This window comes from Miniopterus natalensis, chromosome 22 (genome assembly GCF_054644295.1).
Source record: "Miniopterus natalensis isolate mMinNat1 chromosome 22, mMinNat1.hap1, whole genome shotgun sequence".
Taxonomy (NCBI): domain Eukaryota; kingdom Metazoa; phylum Chordata; class Mammalia; order Chiroptera; family Miniopteridae; genus Miniopterus; species Miniopterus natalensis.
Genome location: NC_142102.1, coordinates 3,664,520 through 3,689,675, shown reverse-complemented (window position 1 = coordinate 3,689,675; position 25,156 = coordinate 3,664,520). Strand labels below are relative to the sequence as shown.

Below are 25,156 nucleotides of genomic sequence, written 5' to 3'. Positions count from 1 at the left end.
CGAGGACACTGTGGACGTCCCGAATTGATTTTCAATGATGTGACAGAAATCACGGTGTTTTTCCCTGCTTCCTTCACCCAAGCGCCTCATGGTCACAGATACCAAACAATCACTCAGGTGACATCCGGGAAAGACCCTAAATTCAAGTACCGGCTTGGTGTGGGTCTAACTCAGAGCCATACACAGAATTTCCAAGTTACACTGAGCCAGACAGTGTCCCAGCGTCACCTCCACCTCTGCAGCCAGGAACCACCTGAGGCCATCCATGCTGTCTTAGGGGCTCCCCAAATATCCAGCAAATTACTCTGAGCGTGAGTATTTTAATGTGATGATGCTGACTTGTTGGAAATTTTTAACTTAACCGAAATTGGTTTTAAAAACCCAGAAAGCCAAACAGATCAATACCCATGGAAATTTTCTAAGTTGTCACCAGAATTACCCATTTTTAAAAGCGCCGGCCTCCAACTGTTTAACGAGTGAGTTTTTTTCAAACCTTCAAAAGACAGCGTCTCACCATCTATATAAACTGTTCCAGAGAAGGTAAAAGGAGAGTCGGTTTAATTCATTTTACAACGTGTGTACAAACCTGATAGCGAAATCCGGAGAAGATGGCACATAAAGAGAAGCGTAAAATTCTCTCCCTTGAATTTAGAGAGGAAAAATGCTAACTGTGATGTCGGCCCACCGAGTTAATCAGGAACCTAAACAGTCACCCACCGCGAAAGGCCTCGGGAAAATACAACGAAATATTAACAACGGCTGCCTCTCGGCCGATGGGCTAAAGACGGTTTTTATTTTACTTTTTTCCTAACGGCATTGTCTAAATTTTCCATAATAACCGTTTATTACTATTAACAATTTGAAAGACGCAATGGACATAACAGTTGTAGTACAAGGTGACAGGCAAATGTGACCGTAATTGAGGTCCCCTGTCCATCACAGGGGGGCACCGCCTTAAGGCAGGTCGAACATGTGACACTGTTAGGTTTGCGTATGTGCGCCTGACTGTCAACTCAATTCTCAGGGCTACCTGAGCCCTCCGGTTGGCCTCTTACAGAGGAGGCGACCCGTCACAAACACACGTGTTCCCAAGAATGGCTTGTTAAAGCCACTAAGAGTTAAAGGCCCTTCTGCGTTTATTAATTGAATTAACTAGTTAATTAATTACAAAGTTACCCCCCCGTCAGGAACCACCTGAGGCCATCCACGCTGTCTTTGGGGCTCCCCAAATATCTAGCAAATTACTCTGAGCGTGAATATTTTAATGTGATGATGCTGATTTGGGTTCTCTCCCGTCAATTTTTACTCTTAAGAAAGCCTCCCCCCCCCCCAAAAAAAACAGCTAAGGCTGAGAGAGCTGTTTTCCCCCACTGGATGGGCAACTGCAGAAGGACAGAAGAGAAAGACGTGTCTCTGACTCAGAGCATCCAGAAAACACCCCAGGAGAAGGGCTGGCCCACCAGCAGCGTGTCCATTAACCAACAGCAACCCCTGGGAAAACTGGCAACAGCCCCTCCGCGTGCGTCCTGGTGACACTGGGACCACACCCCTCCGAAGACTAGTGACCGGGCTGCACAATGGGGGCCAGACATGAAGACCCCGCCCAGAGACGCGTGTTAATTCTCACGAAGTCCCAGGTCAGGCGTCGCCAGCTCTCAGGCACCGGGACACGGGGGACCCATGCGCCCCAGATGGAATGATACGGGGACCCGAATCATTAGCTGACGCAATCAGAACCACCTGAGTGGCCGAGACATCACCCCTTTGAGGCGGAAAAAGGTTTTCCTGTTTCTCAAATGTCAGAATTTTTCTTACCCAGGAGACCGGGGTTTTCAAGAGAAAAATCGAGCTGGGGAGCATCGGAGCCAGGGATGGACGCCGGGGCTGACCCGCACCTTTCTTCTGTGGAAAGCGCTGGTGGGAAAAGCTAGAGCCCAACATCCCATCATTTTCTTGTTGCGGGAATCACCGGCATTCCCACTTTTTTATATCCATAAAGTAGCATTCGCACCCGAGCCAATCTTTTAAAAATAAACCTTGACGCCGGGAGGGAGACGACTGGCATTGCTGCAAGTGGCCGGCCACCTCGCGGTCGCCTGGATCACACCCGTGGTCGCACCACAGAGCTGAGAGAGCTTAGGATTCGGCCTGCGCCCCCCTGGGCCGATGAAAAGTGAAGCTCTTTGAACTTCTCGCCTCCATACAGCCCGTCCGAACAGAAAGGGCGTAAGAATTCCTTTGCAATGGCCCGAACAAGAGCCTCCACTTGCAAAGCCATTTTTCAGCGCTCAAGTATGACAACGGGAAGCAAACCTTCTGAGACGGGGATCTGGCTATTTATTTTTTTCTTTCAATGGATGCTTTTAAAGGGGGGCGGGTGTGCGTGTGGGTAAGGGGCTCCAGGCATTACAAATCCTGGGAGCTCTGAACCGGGAGCCAGGGAAATGGCCAATGCTGAAATGGCCGGGCTCTTTTATGGCGTCAAGTCTCCCAGGCCAGGAATTCGAGAAATCTTAGGCATCTTGCGTTATTTTCTGAATCTTGAAAGGGCCGAGGCTTGAGACCGAAAGGCCAGGGAAAATTAACCAGTACGTAAGCCCCCAGCCTTCTGGCCGCAACCCCCATGCATACCTTGCCCCCATAATTAAAGGCTCCACAAATGGGGTTTTGTTTAAGATGCTGCTGAGGAGGGGCCGAGACGGCTCCCAGCTTCCACGGGGCCTGTCCCCAAGTTTAGCCTCCGCAGTCCTTCCCAAGGCTGGACCCTCAAGGGACTGGGGGCCTTGAACATTTCACATTCAAAACACCTGATGGGAGGTTAGAAACAGTGGTCGGGGAAGATTCTACGTGAGGCCCACAGGACCACTTTCAACCTGCGCTTTGGAGGGGGTCACAGCTCTCATTCCAGCCCCCCCGTTTCCAACGGAGCTCTAGCAACAGGGCAGGGCTCCCTCGCAAAGGCTGCATTTGCGTCAACACCAGGCACCCCACAAATGTCCGCACGGAGGTTATTACGCCGATCAAGGGGACAACAGTGCAGCTCAATCAGAAACTTCTCCCCCTTCCTAAGTCCTAAGAATCTCAACACCAGAAAGCTACCGGAGGCCCTGGCTGGGCAACTCAGGCGGTCAGAGCACTGTCCCAAGAGGCCAAGGTTTGGGGTTTGATCCCTGGTCAGGGCACATACAAGAAGCAACCAATGATGCACAACTAAGTAGAAAAACCAATCAATGTTTCTCTCTCTCTCTCTCTAAAAGTCAATTAAATAAAATTAAAAAGCTGCCACATGCCCGGCCGGGCGTGGCTCAGCGGTTGAGCGTCGACCTAGGACCCAGGCGATCGGGGTTCGATTCCCAGTCAGGGCACACGCCCGGGTTGCGGGCTGCAGCCGATCGATGACTCTCTCATCATTGATGTTTCTATCTCTCTCTCCCTCTCCTTTCCTCTCTCTGAAATCAATAAAGATATATTTAAAAAAAAAAAAAAAAGCTACCACAGCTTATAAAATATTCCCCATTATCTGCTATAGAAATGAAATCCATCACCTCTACCAGCACGATATACTGGATGGCAGCCTTTTAAAAAATGTTGATCTGGGGTGGAAAGCAAAGAAAAAAGAAGAAGGGAAGTAAGTTATTTCTACCCACTCGTAGAAGAGGTGACCATTTGGGAGGCTTTTCCAGGTGTCCCTCTGAAGTAAATATGCCAGAACAAATACAGGCAAATACAGCAGAAATAGGGAGCGTTAACGCACTGGGGTATACGAGGGGAGCCACACAGGACCCCTGGCCCCCGCCTTCTCTCCATCTCATCACGAGACGCTCACCGCCATCTCCCCAAAAAGGCTCTGGGTTATTTCACGAAGCCTGGTAGCCTCCAGGGTGTTGCTTTAACTTAGTACAATAAGAAAACCAACCAGTCTTTCATAACCTCTTTTTTTTGCCCTAAGGAAACAGCCACATCCCTTAGCCTGGCCTCTGAGACCCCCAAAACCATCCCCAACTTACCCCCAGCCTCACCCCCCACAACTATCTCAACAAACCCTCCTCTCCAGCTTTACTTCAAGCCCACCCCGTGTATTTCAAGGCCTGAACTCAGCCCACTCCCGAACTGATCAAAATCCCGATTCTCCAACACCTCCTCCAGGAGGCCTCCGGGATCGCACTGGGCATTACAGTCTCTCCCCGGATTCCGCCTGCGCTTTCTGTTCTTATCCACAGAGGCGTCTGCTCCTGGGCCGGCGGCTGTGCGCACCTGATCTTCTCACTAACACTGGCAGCTCTGAAGGCTGGGGCTCCTTTTTACACACCCATCTACCTCCCGCAGGCCCGGACACTCCAGTTTGTCCATCTTCAGCAGCTACAAAACCAGCTTCTCCCCACCCGGCTCAGCCCAGCATCCCCTGGGCCCCTGCTCTGCGTAGCTGCCTCTTTTACTCTGCGGTAAAACCAACGCCAAAGCCTGCTCCCCACACCCCAGGCCCAGGCCAGGCCCTCGCGGGCACCCTGGCCAGGCCAGGCCCGGCATCAGAGAGAAAGCTGGAGAGAGTGAGCATGACCCACTGCCCCTGCCAGGAGCCCGAGCGCCCCTGTGAGCCCCGTGTGGCTTCCATGCCAGGTGGCCAGCCTTGGGGCCACGCTAGGGACTAGAAGCTGGGACACGAAGCTGGCTGCACAGCCCTGAGTGGGCACCTGTCCGCTTCCACACCTACCTGGCAAGGGCACTGAGGCGGCTGAGGGGAGGCGGGTGTGAGGGCCTCACCCTCTGCCCTCCTGGCAGTCGGGGGCCTGAGCTGCCAGGGCCGGGGAGGGCCCCAGGGTCCCGGCACACGGCCCAGACATCTAACCCTCAACCTTTCTCTGCCCATCAGTGGGTCAGAATCCATGGCAGCCCCGTCCACGGGACCCACAGGGCAATATTCTGCCCGAGACTAGGAAAAGGTGACAAACTGGCCTTCGGTTCAGAGGCAGGGGAGCAGTAAAAGGACCATGACTTCTCCTGGCACGGGTTCACTGACCATGCAAAGGGGGAGCTCAGGGAGCAAACCTCGCGTGGGCTGCACCCCCTTCGTTTAAATGTGCCCCGTTCCCAGGCACGGGGACTCCGAGAAGCATGACAAACGCCCCTGAGGGTTTTGCATCGGCAGACAGACAGAGCTAACTGCGTCCGAGGGAGCACCCGGCCGCCCACACGCAGGGATCCTGGGTCGCAGAAGCCCCGAGACCGGCTCATCCGTCTCTAACCTGCTCATGGGATTAACAGGAAGGCTTGATCGATACCGGTTTTACCGTCAGGGGAGTGACTCGTCGCTAAATCCCACCCGGCTTAGAACTCAGCTGTGAACAGAAACAAAACCACCTAACAGCGGGGTCAGATTCCAAACAGCAAGCGGGACGTGGGAACACTCCACGCTTACGGGCAACGACCACCGAGCGCCCCAGCCTCCGCGCTCGCTGAGAAAGGCCCGCCGAGCTCCTAAAGCAGCTGCACAGGCAGGTCTGTCCTGGTCGCTGGATCCCCCAACCCACTGATGGCAGCGTCAGGTTGGCACAACAGACCCTGGCAGGTTACATCAGCGCCTTCGCACTGAGTTCCGTCCACGCCACAGGCTCATGCACCGAGAAGCGAGGCTTCCAAACGCTCAAAGGAAAGCCATCCTGGTGCATGTTCCCCCCCAGAGCTACTGCAGAATTTAAAAACAGCAGCTTCTGCTGGGCCGGGAGTAGCTCAGCGGTTGAGCATCGACCTAGGATCCAGGAGATCGCGGTTCGATTCCCGGTCAGGGCACATGCCCAGGTTGCGGGCACGATCCCCAGTGTGGGGCAGGCAGGAGGCAGCCGATCAATGACTCTCTTACCATTGACGTTTCTCTCTCTCTCCCTCTCCCTTCCTTCCTCTGAAATCAATAAAGATATAATAAAAAATAAATAAAAACAGCAACTTCTTTACCCACAAATGGGGAGATGGGGCCCTGTGGGGCCTCCCAGTCACGGTGTCCCTCTCCAGCAGCGTCACTGTGAGGACAGCAATGGGGCGTCCAGAAGGCAAACGCCACACTCCAAGCGTTTGGCCAGAGCGTCTGAAGGCAGATGCGCCATCTTGGGAACATGTTCTTTTAGGGACTGGATCCCACTTCATTTTTGCAAAATGAATCTGTAGCCAGCTCTCAAAATCGGCCAAGAACGTCTCTACGACAAACAGAAGCCCTGGCTACAGAACATCGCTCCATCCTTATCGACTGCGCCTCTGGGTCTCCCCCAAATTCATACGCTGAAGCCCTCGCCCCCAGCGGGGTGGTATGAAGGTGGGGCCTCGGGAGGTGATCAGGTTTAGGTAAGGTGGCTGAGCGTCACCCTGTGCACCACAAGGCTGCAGGTTCCATTCCCGGTCAGGGCACATGCCCAGGCTACAGGTTCAATCCCTGGTTGGGGAGCATGCAGGAGGCAACCAATCGATGTCCCCCCCGCTCAAATCAATAAAAAAAAATAAAATATCAAAAAACAAAACAGGAAGATGGCCATCTGCAAACCAGATCTGCCACCACCCTGGCCCTGGGCTTCCCGACTCCAGAACTGGGAGCAATGAACGTCTGGAGTCCGTGTCTAAGGCTCGGTAAGAGGCATCCCCAGCCCGGGGTAGGGGCGCACCTCCCTCCGGTCACGCGGCAACACTTCCTGCCCAGGGTTAGACAAGCTCGGTCACGGGCCTGCTTCCGACGTCGGGGAAAATGCCAGTCCAACTTCCAGACCCAGAGGAGCTGTTGGCAGCCGGCTTCCTCCCACGGGGCCCAGACCAACAAAAGCTGCTGCTCCGAGCGGGGCGGAGAGAAAGCCGCTCACAGCCAGACAGGCTCAGCTACCTCCCAGTCTCTTCGGAATCCAGCAGGTCCAGGCCTGAGCCCTGCCTCCTGGGTGAAAACTTAATGCAAAGAACCAGCCCCAGAGTAGAGCTGCTAGAAGGGTGGACAGACAGACCTGGCCTGGGACAGACAGACAGGCAGCACATTCCCTGGGCTCTCAGAACCTCGGTTTCTTCTTTGGCAAAGCGTCTGCGATGCCTACAGAGGTCAATGCCTCTCCTTCGGGGCTCCCTCTGCAACGGGGGAGTCCGTCTGCAGTAAAAAAAAAAAAATTGAGCTGTCCAAACAAATGAAAGACTTCCAGTCTCATCGGCGAGGGAGGCAAACAGCTAAACAAGCCTCTCTCCTGGAAACGTAAGAGAATGAAAAGGCAATTACACGTCTCATGGCTGCTTAGGAATAAATTTCATTTGTGACTGGGCGTGGGCACGTGAGCCTGACTCCTGACTCGCTTTCCCTGAAAAGAAAGCGTGATCTGCGAGGCTCTCATTATGGAAAACAAACCCGTCCCTGGTGACTCAGCCGCCATCCAGGCCGCCCGGTGAGGCCTCCCCTGATCTCGCGTGCCCGCCAGCCCCGGCGCTCCCTGACATCTGCGACACCGCGGCCGCCACCCGCAGGGGCTAGTCTTACATCGGTCTCCCTCCCCGCCTCACATGGTGCATACGCACAGTTGGACCAGTCAAGACATAAGTGTAGCTGTGGTGAAATAAACACAAGACTTCCCATTTCACCCATTTTCTTTATTGATTTTTTTTTTTTTTTTTTGGAGAGAGAAACATCGATGTGAGAGCAGAACATCGGTCGGCTGCCTCCTGCACGCACCCTACCAGGGATCAGGCCCAAAACCGAGGCACGTGCCCGGATTGGGAATCGAACCAGCGACCTTTTGGTGCACAGGACGTGGCCCAGCCGAGCCACACTGGCCAGGGGCCCCATTCTAACTATTTTTAAGTGTACAGTTCAGTGGCATTCAGGTCATTCACTGTCTCCATTAAACACCCTCAGCCCCTGGCAACCACCATTCTATGTTCTGTCTCTATGAATTCAACTCCTCTGGGAACCTCATATAACTGGAATCATACAATATTTGTGTGTGTGTGTGACTGGCTTCTCTCACGTAGCGTAACGTCCTCAGGGTTTATCCACGTTGCAGGGAACGGCAGACCCTCCTTCCTTCTCAAGGCCCCGTGCTATTCCCCGGCTCTGGACCACGTTTCGTTCAATCGTTCATCCACCGATGGACACGTGGGCTGCTTCCGCTTCTGGCGGTTGCAAATCATTCCTTGCTGCCGTCAGCAGGGGCGTGCAAAGATCTACCCGCCTCCCGGCTTTCCGTCCTTTGGAGTGAATCCTCCGAGAGCAGGGCTGCTGGACCCGATGGCAGTTCTGTGTTCTAATCTTCTTGAGGACCTGCCACACGGCGCCTGCATCTACGTTCCCATCAGCAGCCACGAGGGCCCCAATGTCCTCACCTCCGTGCCAACACTTGCTACTCTCAGTTTTTGATAATCGCCACCCCAATGGCTGCGAAGTTTTGACGTGCGTTTCCCGAGCGGCTCATGATCTCGAGAATCTTTTCATGCGCCGACTGGCCTCAAGGAATACATGTTCAACCAAAGGAACGGACTCTTCCTCCTGAGAGAGTTCTTCTCAGAAAAGTAACCATCACTTACTCGGAACTGTTTCATTACGTCGGTGGAGTAAGCGGTTTGGATTCAGAACGCATTTCCCTTGGAAACACCTCCTGACGCAGGACCAAGCCCGAGTCCTGATTCTGGGGGGCAGGGCCCTGTGCCACCTGAGGGAGCAGCATCTTCCTAGAAGGCGGTTCACCAGCAAAAATGTTTACTAATCAGATGACGCTTCTGTGTCTGGCTTCCTGCCCGTGACCGAAGCCTGGCTCTGGGGACTCCCATCCCGCCCGCAAGCAGCCCTCAACCTACATGGGCCACAGATTCTCAACTTACCCCCCTCTCCATTTCAAATATTTTCATTAGTCTTTCTGGATAAATAGATTCACGCTTTTCAGATTCTGTCTCCTAAATTTGGGCTGGAAATATGACTCCCGATCCCACTCCTCAACCCTTGACCGGGCAGATCTGCTTCTGCCCCAGAGACGACACGACCCCTAGTGACCCGGTGTCCCCTGGGGTAGCAGAGTGCAGGGGTTACGCCGTTCATACTAGCATGTGAATGACTCCCAGACACCCGGGCTTTCCTGGGATCCACACGGTCCCCTCTGAGGGAAACGGAGGAACTCAAGGGAGGGAGATGTGTTTATATCCCCAGAGAGGAAATAAGCTCAGCCGAGCACTTGTGAAATTCTTCCTAAGGAAAATTAAGCCCCAGTCTGACCGCAAAGGTCAGAGGAGGCAAACAGAGCTGAGAGCGGATCATCAGAATCCACACACACCCAGGAGGGTCTTTTTTTTTTTTCTCTCTTAAGGGAGTAAACAACTGCTGATGTGCGTTCCCTCCACCTTAACAGCAGGGACAGCTGACCCCCGGCGCTTAAGGCAGGCACGTAGTTCTACGGGACTCACAAGTATTCGCTCACGGAGTACGGTCCCCATCCTCTGAGGTGATGCCATTGTCGTGCCCATTTCACAGATGAGGGAACTGGGCAGAGCGAGTCCATCCGGGGTCCCAGACACGGCCCATTGAATTCTCATTTTGAGAGGCTCTGGGCCCTAATTCAAATTTCTGAAGGGAACCTAGATACCGATGGGTCTGGGCCACAACAGAACACCTCCGGCCTGCCTGCGATGCTCGGGCTCTGCTGGCTCAGGAAGGTGGAAAATGGTTTAAAATTCAGACTTCGCCATCTTGATAGCAGCAAAGTCAGACACAAGCCCCCTGGGGCCAAAGGCTACCCCCTGCTGGGGAGCCTCCTGCATTTGTGCTTTTTAACGGTTATTTGTCCAGTGACAAGAGTTTCCGCCCCTGAAAGGGCAGCTCGAACCTGCGAGCACCCAGCCGGCGACTGCTTCTCATAAAAAACTGCAACACGCCGGTCGAGTTAAGCACGTAAATCAATCTCAGTTAAAAAGCACCAGCAGCAAAGCCGGGGCTTGGATGCGAAGGTGGCACCCTTTTCAAACCCATGGCTCCTGGTTACTCTGGGCCTGTGTGGCGAGGGCCGAAGTCACCCTGTGCTGGGGGGGGAGGGCCCCTCACCTGCCAATCACAGGACGATGCCCAGGCTACCCCGTGCCCCAGCCCAGGGCCACCTCGGGCCTCCCCAACCCAGCTGGGAGGGAAACCAGGGTCATCTCCATACCGGGCGCCCTCAGGAAGTTAGAGAGCAGGGTCCTGCTGAGGAATGAAAGCTGCTCACCTGGAAAGGTTCCGCTCTTACGGTCAGGGGAGCAAGTTTAGTGTAAGCAGCCATATCACACCCACAGTGTTAACCCTGGTCCTCGGCCTCACCGGGTGGCCCTGATGGCCCAAAGGTGAGCGCTCCTCCCCGGGGCATCTCTGAGGCCCGGATCCACACCGGCATTTCCACCTCTGCTCCCCCCAGCACTGACCCCATCGGGAAGCCAGAGCACCCCCCAGCTCACCTTTTCGTCAGGTCCGCTCCGATGCTCAGAAGGCGTCCAAGCTCCCACTCTCCATCCATCCTCGGGGCCCTTCTCCCGGGGTGCTGTCCCCTTGGACCCCGAGAGGAAAACACCCCAGGTGCACCAGTCACACGTTCTCCCTCCTGTGGGGCGGCTGGACGACCCCACTGCGTCCAGCCCCCGCCCCTCCCTCTCCAAAACCTCAGTCATCCCTGAGGGGTGACAACACTCAGAGCTGGGGGGAGGCCTGGAGCCCCAGAGAGGGGCCAGCAGGGCCACCATGGCATGTGGGGAAGCCACAGATAAAGGCATATCCATTCCTTGGATGCCTCCTACCTGCCAGTTCTGCTTGGCGCCCCAGATTCATTGTTGCCAACCCTACATCCCTCTCAATCCCAGACACTGTTGCCAACCCTGGATACATTGTTACCAACCCTAGTTCATGGGCTCTAATGGAGCAGTATTCTCCCAAACTACAGATGGGGACACTGAGGTCTGTAGCTCCCTTTCCCACGGGCCTCACTGCGCCTGAGCGGGAGGCAGGGACGGGTTTGAGAGGGCGGCGCTTCCAAGGCAGGTGTGCACCAGTGAACCCCATCCACCCCCCCAACTCCCCCCCCCCCACTGCACTTGGGCAGATGAAAGGCAGGCCCTGCACCGGCTCGTCCCGGGGAGTCCCACCCGCCCCCTTCCACCTTTGGCGGCGCTTTTACAAGATTCGCTTTTACAAGCTATGCTTGAAATGAACATGCCAAGTTCAAATGATCGTGTTTACGTTTTCTGTAAGAAATATCCCGCCTCGCAAGTCTCCTCAGGAGCACGAAGCTTTTAAGGATAATTTCTTAGGTGTTAATTACGCTCAGGGGTTCTCTTCGCACCATCCCAGACAAGCCAACCTCCCGGGGGGTGGGGGGAGGGCGGGCTTCACCTCCAGAGAGGGTGTCAAAGGCCTTGACCTGAAAGGAACGGGGTGTGGGGGGGCTGGCACTTAAGTGATGAGACCTTTCAGATTGGCACTGTCACTCCCAGGAGCCGAGCTGACTAGATTCACCGAGAAAACAATGCGAGAAACAGAAACAAGTATCACTCACGGTGATGGTGCTCGTTCCGCCCAGACCTCAGAGCTCCATCTGTCTACCTTGTGTCTCAGGATCTGAAGGCTGGAGAGGCCATGACAAATGACCCAGGCCCCTTCTGTCATTCAGAAGGAAGAGATTAAGCCATCAGCAGCTACAGAGGAGGCCCCACCCTGGGCCCCTGCCACCAGGCCACGCCGGGGACCCCCGCACAGCCCAGCCCAGCCTAACGCCCCACCTTCAATCAGGCACCCAGCTCCCCACGGCTTTAAGCAAGCCCACGACCAACACAAACTGGTGCTAATGAACGATTCACTAGGTCCCACGCATAGGGCACTCCCTCCGCAGGGACTGGGTGACCTTGACACAGGGCTGGACTCGCAAGTGACCTTCCCAGGAGTTCTCAGATTTTTATTCACCTCAGTGTCCAAAAAGCCTGAGGAAACACTGACTTGAAAGGTAACTGTATTGCTTTCAAGTTCTGTGCAGTAGTAACTAGTGTGAAACAATGTTTCTGCCGGCAGAAAATGAAACTAAAGTTTGTTGTAAGATGTTCAGAGTGAATGGGGCGGGAGGGGGCAGAGAGCTTACCCCTTTAGGAAGCACTGTGTCGCCCTGGCCGGTGTGGCAGTTGGTTGGGCATCAACTCGTGCCCCGAAAGGCTGTCGGTTCAATTCCAGGTCAGGGCACAGGCCCGGGTTTCTGGCTTGATCCCCGGGTAGGGGGCGTGCAGGAGGCAGCTGATCGGTGCTTCTTTCTCTCATTAACGTTTCTCTCTCTCCCCCCTCCTTCGCTCTCTAAAAGTCAATTTTAAAAAATCTTTTTAAAAAATTCTATTTCTTGCCCGGCCGGGCGTGGCTCAGCGGTGGAGCGTCGACCTGGGATCCAGGCGATCAGGGTTCGATTCCCGGTCAGGGCACATGCCCGGGTGGCGGGCTCGATCAATGACTCTCTCATCATTGATGTTTCTGTCTCTCTCTCTATCTCCTTTCCTCTCTCTGAAATCAATAAAGATATATTTTTAAAAAATACTAAAATTCTATTTCTTGAGGTCTTAGTATGTGCCAGGCACAGGACCAGGACCTGGGATTTCAGAGATGACATGGTACCAATCCCCTCCTTGGCCTGGGGGGGACATTCTGGGGGGTGAGGCACTAAAGAGATATAGAGAGAGTGCCATGGGGATGCCCAGAGAGGGTGAGACTGCAGCTAATTCTTAAAAGCGACTGCCAGAGGGCAAATCAGTCACATAGCTGTCCCAAGCAGAGGGACCTCCACCCTGGAGGCAGAGACTTGAACGAGCACAGCCTGTTTCGGGAACAGCCAGCGGAGCCGTTCACAGCGTCTGAGGCGAGCGTAAAGGCTACATCCCTCCTCCAGACGGCCAGACAAATGACTCCCAAATTAAAAACAACCAAAGGCGATCGCGGGGAGACGTGGAAAGCCTTCTAAATGGGAAACGGAACGGCCGCCTGCACACGAAGGGCAGTCTCGGCGGACAAAGGGGGGACGTGGATTCTGAAAATACCAGAAAGGTATGAAACCCAATACAGAAAAACCATCCCGCAAGGTACAGCCGGGGTGAGCGCCAACGCCAGCGACGGGCAGGGTCTGTTGGTCTCTGTTAGGGTCGCTGGCTGGCGAGCATCTTAACGACATCAAGCTGCCCAAGGGGACTCACATGAACGTGATAATTAAGAGTGTAACCGCGTATTTAAATAGAGCAATGGGAAGGAAAGATGTTGGTTTATTTTTCCAAATGACATCAGTAGGGTTTTTTTTTTTTTTTTTTTTTAGAATCTCTTATCTCCAAAGGAATAGTGCAGGACTCTCTGTGTCTTAAAGTCCTGTAAAGCCATCTTAAATCCCAAACTGTAAAAAGCACACTACATACATAACTCTGCCAAAGTTGTTTACATCGCTGAGAACTTAAGTCTCTCGTGCTTACCACAGTACGATAACCTTAATCCCAAGCCACAGCCCAGTGGTTGCTACAGACGCCTGCAGCCTCTGCATCCTGCAGTCGGTTCCCAGACAGAAAGGGGGGGGGGGGACTGGACAAGATCTTCAATCCTTGGGGCTCTGTGAACTGTCACCCCAGAGGCTGCATTTCCCTCCAGGCCACTAGGTGGCGCCTCCGCATTGGTGAGGCGGCCAAGGCGAGCCCTGGCAACCGGTTTCTCAGGCCCTGGCAAGAAACTGACACATGAAAGGATTTTGGGGGGGAAAAAGCAAAATAAACAGATCTCCGGAATGGAAGGTGAGCTTCGGGGGCCGGCCACTGTTTACTGGAAAGAAAAAAAAAAAAACGCAAAATCACACAACCGTGTTTCGCAAGCAAAATGCAATCTTGTTCGAGCACCTTAAACGAAAGAAAGTTTTATTCTAGAACAGACGTCTATTGGGCACCTACTACGTGCCAAGCTACCACACTGACGTGACAAGGGTGGTCAGGTGTCGAGTGCGTCCAGTATTTCGGGCACTATGCGAAGAGCACATCTCTTCCAGGATGTCACGTCTGTAAGGGCAGGAGCAAGTTGAAGTCGGAGGGGCTCAGCAGATGCCAGCCTCTGCCCTAAACATTTTCTCTGTGGATTAATTCATTTAATTTTTATAAACAACTGCATGAAGTAGGTTCCATTAAAATTACAGTTTCACAGATGAGGAAATTGGGGCACAGGGAAATTAAATAATTTGCCTGAGATCTTAGGTATTGAGGAGCTGACATCCAAACAGATCTTTGGCTGAGCTGCTCGACACAGCCCCATAAAACAACAGGTAAGATACAAGACAAAACCAATCACTGTTACCCAGCACAATAGTGGCTACGAATTAGAAGTTCTGGGTAAAGGGGATAACAGGTGTCCAGAAGTTAGGGTGATGTAAGCTTCAAGGAGAGTCATGAGTTAGAAATGAAAGGGAGTCATCTCAGCATTTGGGGGTTAGGGATTCACTTCAGTTACAGCCGGGTCCCTATTTTATGGATCTATCTGAAACCTAGAGATGTTTAGAAATGAAAAAGGTTACATTAGACGTCCCCCCCCCCCCAAATTTTTTCTGGCTTTAGTTTTCTGAAGCTATTAGAAAATAAGAAAACGGAAAAGAAAAGTCTCCCCCAATATTTTCATTCTCTGGATTTCTGGAGAGACTCGGAAAAGGTAAATAACTAGTTCGGGAACAAAGAACACACGGGAGGCAAAGCAGAAACTAGAAGCAGGCGACCTTGCTGTGCTCAGAGAGGCCCCCCCCCACCATTCGGGTTGGGGGTAGCAGAGCGACAAACAGAAAGAACGTTCCAGGCCGTGACCACAGCAGGCGCAGAGCCGTGGGGACAGGACCAGCGCGGCTCACTTACCGCAGAGCTGGGGCGGGATGCTGGGGGGCGCCGGGCGTTCGCTCGGGATCCCCACAGCAAAGTCGTATTAAAGAGGTTTTCCTGTTACTACGGGAGGGGCCTTGGACTCGACTCCTGGACCAGGATCCGGCCCCACGGAGGACACATGCTGAGAACTGAGCTGGCAAATCCACCCACCAGGGGGATGGCCCAGGAGTCCAGGCGGCCAGCTCAGGGGCCAACTGCACGTGTCCTCGGAGAGTCCCTGCAGGTCGGGACCGGACTAGGGGGCAGACAGAAACGGGGGCCAATGGGAGCAATCTCAAGGGAGTCAGAGTGAGGCCTCCCCAGGCAAGGATGGGCTGCAGAAGTGAGATTTCACTAGAAATTCCGTCCCAACCCAACACCGGTGGTTGAGAGATCTTCGCGAGATACGTGTTAGAAAGAAAATGCCAAATATACTGCCCAGCCCAGAGCTGGGATTCCCTGGGGACTGCGCCACGCGGTGACCCGACAGAGGCTGTGGGCGCGTCACCAGACGGCAGGGCCGAGGAAGGCGACAGAGATCGTCCTCTGCGGCCGGCCGCCTTGCCCGGGGTTTCCGGGCCACCTGGGCGTCCCTTTCAGATCCCGAGTCTGCCCGTTTGTGAATCAGCCCCCGTTCCGAACCCCAACAAAACGAGGTGTGGCCACTACAGACAGGGCCACACCGATGAGTCGGAGCACGGCCAAGGATGGTACAATCTAGACAGAATTAATCGCTAATGACTTAGACATGGTGCCGGCTGGCACAGCCGGGTGGACCCCGGGCCTCTCACCTGGTTGTTTTTTTTGGTTTTTGGTTTCCTACAGTTTCCCCAGGAGGTTAGTAAAGGTCCCTGAGACACTTCAAATTAGGGGAACACGGGAGGACTATTACGTACGGATTCGTCTCTCTCTAATTATCACCAGACCTCTGTTCCCTAAAGTGCTGCCAACTCAGTTGCCAAACTCGCCTCCTTTGCTTTCCTGAGACGCGCGTTTGCGATGATGTCACAGAGACAAGCCGCTGCCTACAGGCAGGCCTCAGGGATGCTGTGGCTCTGGTTCCACACCATTGCAATAAATCGAGTCGCAACCTTTTTTGCTGGTGGAGGGTCTTGCCTTCAATGTGCCAAAAAAAAAAAAAAAAGGAACATCTGTGAGGGACAATAAAAAGAGGGATGCCTGTGTATTTTACACCAGCAAAATACGGTATCTCGGGAAAACGTTAAAAGTTCAGCTCTGTAAAACACGGGTGCTTTGGGGCTGTCGAAATATAGCCGTCCTTCCCACGTCAAGAGCCATTTCGAAAGCGGTCTGCGCACACCTGCGTCACCAACCGGCAGGTGACCCCGAGGCCCGTTCAGAGAAAGGGGGGCGCCGGGGTAAAAGGCAGCAGTCACGTGCTGGAAACTGTCCGGGCTCCCCTGAATGTACGGAAACACAACACACGCACCATTTGGAACAGAAGCGTTTTTATTGGAAAACCTGCATCGGAGTAGACGCCTGCCTTGCTGAGGTCACTAAGAGGGTGAAGGGATCGAGGAATAAAGTTTCGATCCCCACCCCCCCCAGAACTTTCTAGACTAGGAATTGAGTAGTTTCCAAAATCTTTAAAATATAAATGCTTTAGAATTTTTTTTTTCCATGTAATGATTTTCAGAGAGAGAGAAACATCGATTTGTTTCCACCGATCTATGCGTCACTGCTTGTTTCTTGCACGTGCCCTGACCAGGAATTGAACCCACAACCTTGGCGTGTCAGGACGATGCTCTAACCAACTCAGCTACCCGGCCAGGGCCTGTAAGTGCTGTAAAAAAAAAATAAAAATACAAAAGGCTCGCAGACTTCGGGCCATTTAGGGCAGGCCCAGCGGTCTCCGCAGGGGCTCCATCACAGGCCGCCAAACTCTTTCCAATAAGAAAGCGCAGGTGAGGACCCTCGGCCGTCGTGGTCACTCAGCTCCATGGACAGACGCCATCCCCCCATCACGAACCAAGGAGAGACCAGCTACAGGCCAGCCCTGCACCTCTACCCCCAGTCACAAGTAAGAGCCGCAAAACTGTAAAAGTGACTGCAATCGTGGGCACTCGTCCCTCATCGTAAAAGAGGTGACTTTCTGTCGTGTTCCAGTAAAATCCGAAGAGCGGCCTATATGTTTAAAAAATCCCTCTAGCCCAGGGCAGGCAGGAGAGAGAAAATGGAAGCCTTTCTTATTTGTTTCCTTAGTATTTTATATAATAAGCAGAGCAAATAATGTCTATGGTTTGACTCATAGCTTTAAAAACTTATGTAAGACAAAAAAAAAAAAACTTATGTAAGGTATTTTATGGTATGAGAATGCATTTTTTTAAACTTAAGAACTCAGTCCAGTAAGTGCTCGACATGTATTTACTTAGAAAGCGGGGAGAAAAAAAAATACTAGTTCTCAGTTCAAGGAAAGAAATATCAATATTGCCTTGAGACTGTGAAACTCATCGATCTCCAGGCCGTAAGAGGAGCTGCGATACGTGAAAGAAGGTAGGAAATTCCTCAAAACTGGTGTCTGGGTCTTTACAGTACCAGTCACGCTGACGACTTCAAAACAGGAAACGATCTGGCCTTCTAAAGTTGGAAAGGCATAAAATCAAAGCTATTGTGAATATTTGGAGTCAAGGGAGACCAAAGCAATGTAACAAAGAAACTCCATCTTGCCAAGGGAACGTGCACCTCTCGAGCTAACAGCCGAACTTGTTTATTAATCATTTTATACCAGACATGTGCCCTTCCCTCGGAGCAAATCAGAGCGTGAGTGTGTGAGCGTGTGCGTGTGAGCGTGTGTGTGTGTATGTGTGTGTGTGTGTGTGTGTGTGTGTGTGTGAGTTTACAGGTCCTTAGGGGGTGGGGATGGGAGATGCCCATGTTTGAAAGTTTTGATCTTTCCAAATACTGAAAATCAGCTACGCTCCCCAAATGTCAACAGGCCTCGCTGTGCGCAAACACCGGGACAGGCGCGCCGGCCACGCCCCCCTCGCAGCTGAATTCAAATCCTATTTCTCCAAGTAACCAGAAAACTTCCCTCCTGGTGATCGGGCGCCAAACGCCACGGCAAGGAAGGGCCGGAGCTCTTTATTTCAGGATTCATTCTGTCGTCTTTAAAGGGCTCAGATCAGCCCCGGCCAGTGTGGCTCAGTGATCGGAGCCCCGGCCTGGGCACCGAAGGGCCCCCGTTGGATTCCCAGCCAAGGGCACGCCCCTGGGTGGCAGGTTCACCCCCGGGGGGGGCGCTCCCACATCCACAATCCTCTCCCCCTCTCCCCCCTCCCTTCCACTCTCTCTGAAAAGCAATGGGGAAAATATCCTCGGGTAAGGATTAACCAAAAAAAATAAATAAAGTGCTCAGAATTCTCCTTCAGAACATCTCAGGCAGCAGAGAAATCAGGAAACCAGCCTGGGCACCCGCGCAATTATTGCGTATTTAGTAAATTGAGAGGAGCGCATCTCTTGGACTCGGAGAGCACCTGTCGGGAGCTGGCTGAGCAGAGCAGTTCAAAGCGAGCTGGCCCGCGGGCACGAATACCTCCGTGTGAACTAGGGTTGATTTTTTAAATGAGTTTTGAAAACAAATCGAAGAAAATCACAACCCAGAGAAACATGGCTAAATATTTTATCATTAAGAAATGTTTCAAGCTTTAATTGGCCTCCTCAAGCTCAATCTTACCCTCGCACGCTTCTAAGAGCGGCGGGTGAGTGGAAATTATACAAAGCCTCAAAATTATAAAAGTGTCCCCATTTCCAGAAAGCCAATTAAGCAATGTGTAAATGCAGAAAAGTTTTGTTTTGTTTGTTTTTTTGCTGTTGTTGTTAATCCTTACCTGAGGATATTTTGCCATTGATTTTTTTAGAGAGAATGGAAGGGAGGTGGGGGGGGAGGGAGGGAGGGGGGGAGGGAGGGACATGATGTGAGAGACACATCAATTGGTTGCTCCCTGCACCCGCCCTGACCAGGTTGGGGATCGAACCCTCAATCCAGGTACATGGCCTTGACCGGGAATCACGCCTGAGACTCTTTGGTGCTCGGGCCCACGTTCTAACCACTGAGCCACACCAGCCAGGGCAAATGCAGAGAAGTTCTGAAGCCAGTCCCACTGCCTCTGCAACTCGGAACGTGCCACACAACGTGCGTGCACACACCTGTGGCTCCTGGAGTTGAGGCCCGGAGGTAGCAGCTACGGCAGTGCACATTTTTCATCAAAACTGTCCAAACCAATGTTATCAAGAAGGCAGGCTGGCTGATCACGCTGGGTGAATGTCTCCTCTGTGCCTGGCCTGCAGTGACATTGCAACACGAGGCAAAGGGTACAGCACAGGCCTTCAGAAGATCAACAACCCTGATTTAACTTCATTATCTTAAGTCTACAGAAATGTTCTTAAAAGGCCTTTAAAACGTTGTTTGCTGTCTACTTGAAAACTATGTATCCTGTGGTGTGTTTTTTCAAGCAACTCTGTTTCATGCCGGGGTATCTAAAACGCCTCAAGGACATAAGCGGAGTCCTTTCTTCGGTGGGCTCGGGCATTACCCACCACGTTTCATACAGCAGGTGCCCACTAAGTGCTGGCGGCGTTCGGTTGCTTCCTACCAGCGCATTCTTACAAAACAAATGAAACCACATTGAAAAGGAAGCTACCATCCCTCCGGGATCCCCTTGGCAACACTCTAAGGCAACAAGTGAAAACGATACATTTTATTTGCATTACTGCCCTGATCTTGCAACAGTAAGGACAGGAAACATTCTTACGAGGACACTAAGCCAAAACAAAGACCAAAAACAAATATAAACAATTCTTCTCTAGGTCTTTTCCTATTACAAGGCCAAGGTAAATTTGGATAATGCCCTAAGTTTATTAACAAAACCAAAAAAAAAAGTCTCTTATATTATAAAATCTTTTGTTGCATAAGGATTTTTTTTTTAATTACAGTTATGCCTCAAATAGCTACTGTATCTTACAAAGATTCTTTTTCCTGCTCAGATTCTAAAGCTATGTGAGAAATAAAATAAACAAAGGAAAAAGAGAAAAAAAAAAATCAACAAAAAACACCAACTTAGTCCATTAAAATCAGCAGCTCATCTTCAGTCTTTCCGACCAGGGTGGTTAATATGGAATATCAAAAAAGAAAGTGAAAATTCCTCACCATCTTAAAACACTACATTATTTCTTTGTTGGAAAACATATGGGAGAAGCTGGAAATATAAAAAGCCATCCAGACTCGGCTCCTAAACTCTCATCTTGGAAAGACCAACATTGTTTCGGATTCAGTTAAGCATTTTACTGCTACAAACCTGATTTCACTAGCATCTGTGGTTTTTGTTTTTTTTTTTTTAAATCCAACTCCTCCATCTTTAAGTTGAACTCTGTATAAACCAAGCCTCTGTTGTCCTCTGTCCGTCCCTCCCAAATCCTTTGCACGAAATGGCCACGATGTTTAAAATGCATGTGATTTTTTCTTTTTTACGTCATCAGATTACTCGACTATCACTCATAAAAGCTTCAATGACCAGTTTGTTGTCTCGCTGTAATTATGGAAAAACTCCATAAAGAAAAGAGAGACACACAGACACCAACCTGTTGGACAAATGTACTTAATAGTTTTAAATCTGACTTCTACGTGCAAAGTAACGGAATGCATTCTTTCCAACCTTAGCAGGTTTTTTTAAAAAATAAAAACAGGTTTATTGGGATGTAATTCCCATACCATAAAAGTCACCAATTTAAAGTGTACAGTTCAATGTAGCATATTCGAGAGTTGTGCAATCATCAACTATAATCTAATTTTAGGGGATTTCATCGCCCCTAAAAGAAACTGGGTACCTACTTTAGCAGTAAGTCCCCGCTCCCTCTTCCCTCAGCCTTACAACAGCCAGTCCACCCTCTCTATGGATTTGCTGGTTCTGGGCTCCACACAAATGGAGTCCTACATGATCCCGTGACTGCCTTCTCTCCCTTTGCATGTTTTTAAGGTTCTTCCAGTCAACCTTAGCATACCTCCTAAGGCTGGACTTTCCTGATCCTTCTGAAAAATCAAACCTATAAACCCCCTTGACCTTCAAATCCTGACCCACACCCCATCCCTCCTCGAAAATGCCATTTCCTTGCTATTTCCCCCTAGAGAGTCGACACTGTAATTTGCTATCTAGGTTTTTTTTCCCCAAACTTCTTCTGGATTCTTTTTCAGATAATAAAACACCCACTCCTTTAAAATCCATCTTCTGCATATCTGCATCTCTCTGACAACGGGCTGGGGCTGTGTCTGGGGCGGAAACAGGGCTGGAGATGCCCACAATATGTGTAAAGGCACCTTAATTTTTTTAAGCCATCAGCTTATGTGGCTCCCACTCATGACTTATTGAGGTGCTCTGTTCAAACTACACTGATACACGGAACCACCACGTCTGTGCGCCTCCATCTGCTACGGAAACGTCTAAATTTTCTGAGTTAGAGAGTTTTTCAAAACCCCCCCTTTACGGCTGTGACAAAGAGGAAACACTAGCCCCTAAAACAGGCCAACGCAATAGGGAACCAACGCCACCCCTATTTTTATTGCTGCTCTGAAGGGGCTCGGCGGTCATTTCTACCCGAGTTACGTGTTCTAGCACCTTCTGGACTTAAAACTGAAGGCAGGCTCACACTGGGAGCATCATTTAATTCTGGGGCAACTTCGGAGCTGCAGGGAGGGGCAGGTACTGAGTGAGAACCTCCACAAACCATAATGAGGGCTGGGGGGGGGGGGGCCTCGTGGCTTCCCATCAGGGTTTTTAGGAACCAACCATTTTTCAAGGCATCCTTGAGAGAAGATCTTTGGCTACACGGGATTATAAACATCTATGAACATACCCCGTCGCCTCCCGCCTGTTTTCTCTCAAGAAAGAGACGCCCTTCGCAAAGAAAGTATTTTGGTGAGGGGCGCTCCAGACGGCAGGACACCCCGTTTTAAAATGCGGGACTCGGGCGCCTACTTGGGAGCAAGGCCATCACGGCTGCTGTGAATTCCTGCAGTTACGCACATGAAATAAACCTGAGACCCTACCCAGTTCAACAGTTGCCATTAGAAAACGGATCGCCTCCCGCGTTTTCCCAAACCCTACTGAGCTCTGAAAGCCTAGAAACCCCCACCCCACCCCGAAGCGCCGTCGGTGCGTCTTCGAGGGCAGCAGCCCAACCCAACGCGCTGAAAGTTTAGAAAACAAAAGCGCAGGAGAGCTCAGATGCGTGCCAGGTCTGGCCTCCCTCTGCGCCTCACTCCAGGCGGTAAACACGCTCTTTCTACACGAATCTGCTCGGACTCCGTCGGGGGGCTCGGTCCTTACCAGGCATTTTAAGGCGGGTTTGTTCCTACCGACAGCCTTTCCGAATTGCGCCCCTGACGGGCCCCGCTGCCTCCGGCATCTCCCGCGCTCTTCAAGACTCGGGCGGTGATCTTTCAGTTAAATTGGCACCACCTGCATACCCTGGGCAACCATTACTCACCAGCGCGCCCTCGCCGCTCCCAGCCCCAGCTCCGCGCCTGCATTTAAACTTTAATCGTCGTGATCCAGTTATCCTACCGTCGCGGGCGCACCCGTGAGCCACGTTTCCATTTTCTGAGAACAGAGCCCCCTCCTCTCCTCCCCCCCCCCCGTAACCCGCGGGGCCCTAACTTCTTTCTCTCTCCCTCCCCCCCTCCCCCCCTCCCAGCTCTTCCCTACCGGGCCCGACACCACCAAAACAAAAGCTATCAGATTGCAAGCGATAGCGAGCGTGGAGCGATATTGCTTATTAACTATGTACAAAGGAAGCGCGGGGCAGGGGAGCGAGTGCGACACAACTCCGGCCACAAAGCCAAGGCCGGGGCTGCGCGCTCGCGAAACAAAACACGCTCCTCGCTCCCCCGCCGCCGCCGCCGCCGCAGGTCCCCGCGCCCCTGAAGCGGGGGCGCGCGACTCCCCTCGGCTAAGGCCACAGGCACCTAGGTGTCCTCGCGCGGCCGTGTCGCGGCAGCTACACCCCCACGTTGCAAGCACGTGTGTGGAAATGCCCGTCGGCTCCGACCACACACCCACTCCTGCACACTCGGGTGCTGTCCCCACAGCCTCCCCAGCCCGGCCAGGACAAGGTCAGCGTCCACTGGCCGTGGGGCGGGGAGGGGGGGGAGTGGGAGGCCCCAGAGTCCTCCGAACTGGGGGCCCAGGACGCGCTCCCCAGGTGAGATGCGGGGCACCCCCGCCTTCGCACTTTTTTTCCAGGGGCTGTGTGGAGGGATGGGGGACTAGTCGGGAGCGCTCCCCGCACCCCAGAGCCGCACCGCGCAGCCCAGGGACTCCTGGCGCAGGACATCCGCGGCGGACCAAGCGAAAGTGACGGGGAGAGACCGGGACTCTAAAGAGCCCGAGGGGCAGCGCGCGTCGCGCGACAGGAGGCTGCGCTAGGAGGTTTGGCGACGTGTCCTGGGGCTGCGGGTCCTCTCCGCCCCGGCAACTCCGTCGAGGATAACTTGCACCCCACCTTCCCGTGGGCTCCCCGCCGCGGGGCGCGGAGTCAGCTCCACCGCCAGGGCTCCGCGCGGCCGCGGCGCTGTCACCGCCGTCTGCGCGCTGCGCTGGAGCCAGGGCGGCGAGCGATGCTCTCCGCGCGCCCGGAGGGGAACGAGGTGCGGGCGGCGGGGCCCGGCCCGGAGCGAACTTCCCCGACCGAGTCCCAGCGCCTGGCCCTGGAGTGAGCGCACCGGGGACGTGCTGCCCAAGGGGCAGGGCTCTCGGGACGTCGGAAAGAGAAAGCCCCCGAGGCCCTTGCTGCGGGGGGAGGGAGGGGGGGGACGCGCTGAGTCGGGGCCCGCGGGGCTAAAACTCACCAGCAGGGGCCCCCGCGCGGAGCCCCTCCGCGCCCCGCCCCGCCCCGTCGCTCCCGCGCCGAGAGGGGGGGGAGAGGGGGGAGAGGGGGCGCCCCACAGCTAAGACCACTTGGATTTCGCAACAGGGCGCAGCCCCTGGAAGGAAAAGTTCCCACAGTGGCCGCGGGCGGCGGGCAAATACTCACTTTCTCCACTCGTGGGCCAGAGCGAGAGCGTGGCGACGACAAACAGGAGCCCCCACAGGGAGGTCAGGGACCCTCCTCCGGAACCAGACTTCATCTCTCTGGTTTTAGGATAAAACCTTCCTCTCTCTCGAAAATAAAAAAGGGTGGGGAGGGAAAGAAAAAGTCTCCAACTCGATCTTCGCCCCCCCTTCCAAAGCCGAGGGCGAAGGAAACAATACTCCAGAGGTGGCGCGGACGGGGCGGGCGGCGCGGGGGCCCCTCAGCAGCCGCGGCCGAGGGCTGGGCACACTGGGGAGCCTGGGGCGCACCGGGGCGAGCGGGCGGCGTCGTAAGCCTCCATTTTCAAACCCAAGAGGCAGGAGGGGGGGGGGAGATGCAAAGAGAGGGGGCAAAGCCCAAATCCGTCCCAGCTCCGCAAAACAAACCCGACCCTGGGACGAGGGGGGGCTGTCCGCTGCCGGAGCCTCGGCGGCGGGAGGGCGCGACGCAGTTGGCAAGATCGCCCCGAAGTCCCGGGCGCAGGCGAGGCCGGTCGGGCCGAAATGCGGAGCAAAAATGAATGAGAGGCTCCCCTCCTGCGGTCCTCGGGCTGCGCTCGCCGCCGCCTCGCTCAGCGCCGCCGCGGGCTCCTGCCCGAATCCAGGGCGCACACAAAGCGGCGGGCCGCCCGCGCCGCGCTCAGCGCTCCCGCCGCCCGCCCCGCGCCAGCCCCCGCTCGGCCCCCGCCTGCCGCGCCGCCGGCCCCGCGCGCGGGGGCTCCGGCCAGCTGAAGGTCAAAGCCGAGGCGCGGCGCGCGTGGAGCTCCCCCGACGCGGGAGGGGCGTGGAGGGCCCGGGGAGCGGGGCCGAGGGTCTGCGAGCGCCGGGCACCGGCGCGCCCGGGGCAGGCGCGCTGGCTGCGTCCCCCCCGCTCGCCCGCCTCTCGAGTTCGCCCGGTGCGCTCGCTTCTCCAAAGGTTTTCCCCCTTTTTTTTTTTTTCCGCTCAGCGGAGTTAATGCTGGTAAACAAGAGCCTCAGCCTCGCCGCGCCGCTGCCGCCGCCGCCGCCGCTGCCACACACTGGGGGCCGGCGCGCTCGCGCCCGGGCCCGCGCACTCGCTCCCGCGCCCCCGGAGCCGCCACCGCCGCAGCCGCGGCGCGCCCAGGGCCCGGCCCAGCCGGCGCGCGCCAAAAGCCGGAGCCCTGGATCCCAGGGACGTGCGGAGCGGAGCCGCAGCGTGGGGTGCGAGGCGGGGAGGCACCGCCCCCGCC

At 54.0% G+C, this 25,156-nt stretch overlaps 1 protein-coding gene across 1 annotated transcript in view; it reads right to left on the bottom strand.

The window, feature by feature from the left end:
• Nucleotides 1-24,598, bottom strand: part of IGF1R (insulin like growth factor 1 receptor) — a 202,930-nt gene extending 178,332 nt beyond the window's left edge. Inside the window, exon 1 of the mRNA XM_016200615.2 lies at nucleotides 23,908-24,598. Within this exon, the coding sequence (XP_016056101.1) occupies nucleotides 23,908-24,001 (94 nt within the window). The 5' untranslated portion in view covers nucleotides 24,002-24,598. The remainder of the gene's footprint in view (nucleotides 1-23,907) is intronic.
• Nucleotides 24,599-25,156: the final 558 nt, after the last annotated feature.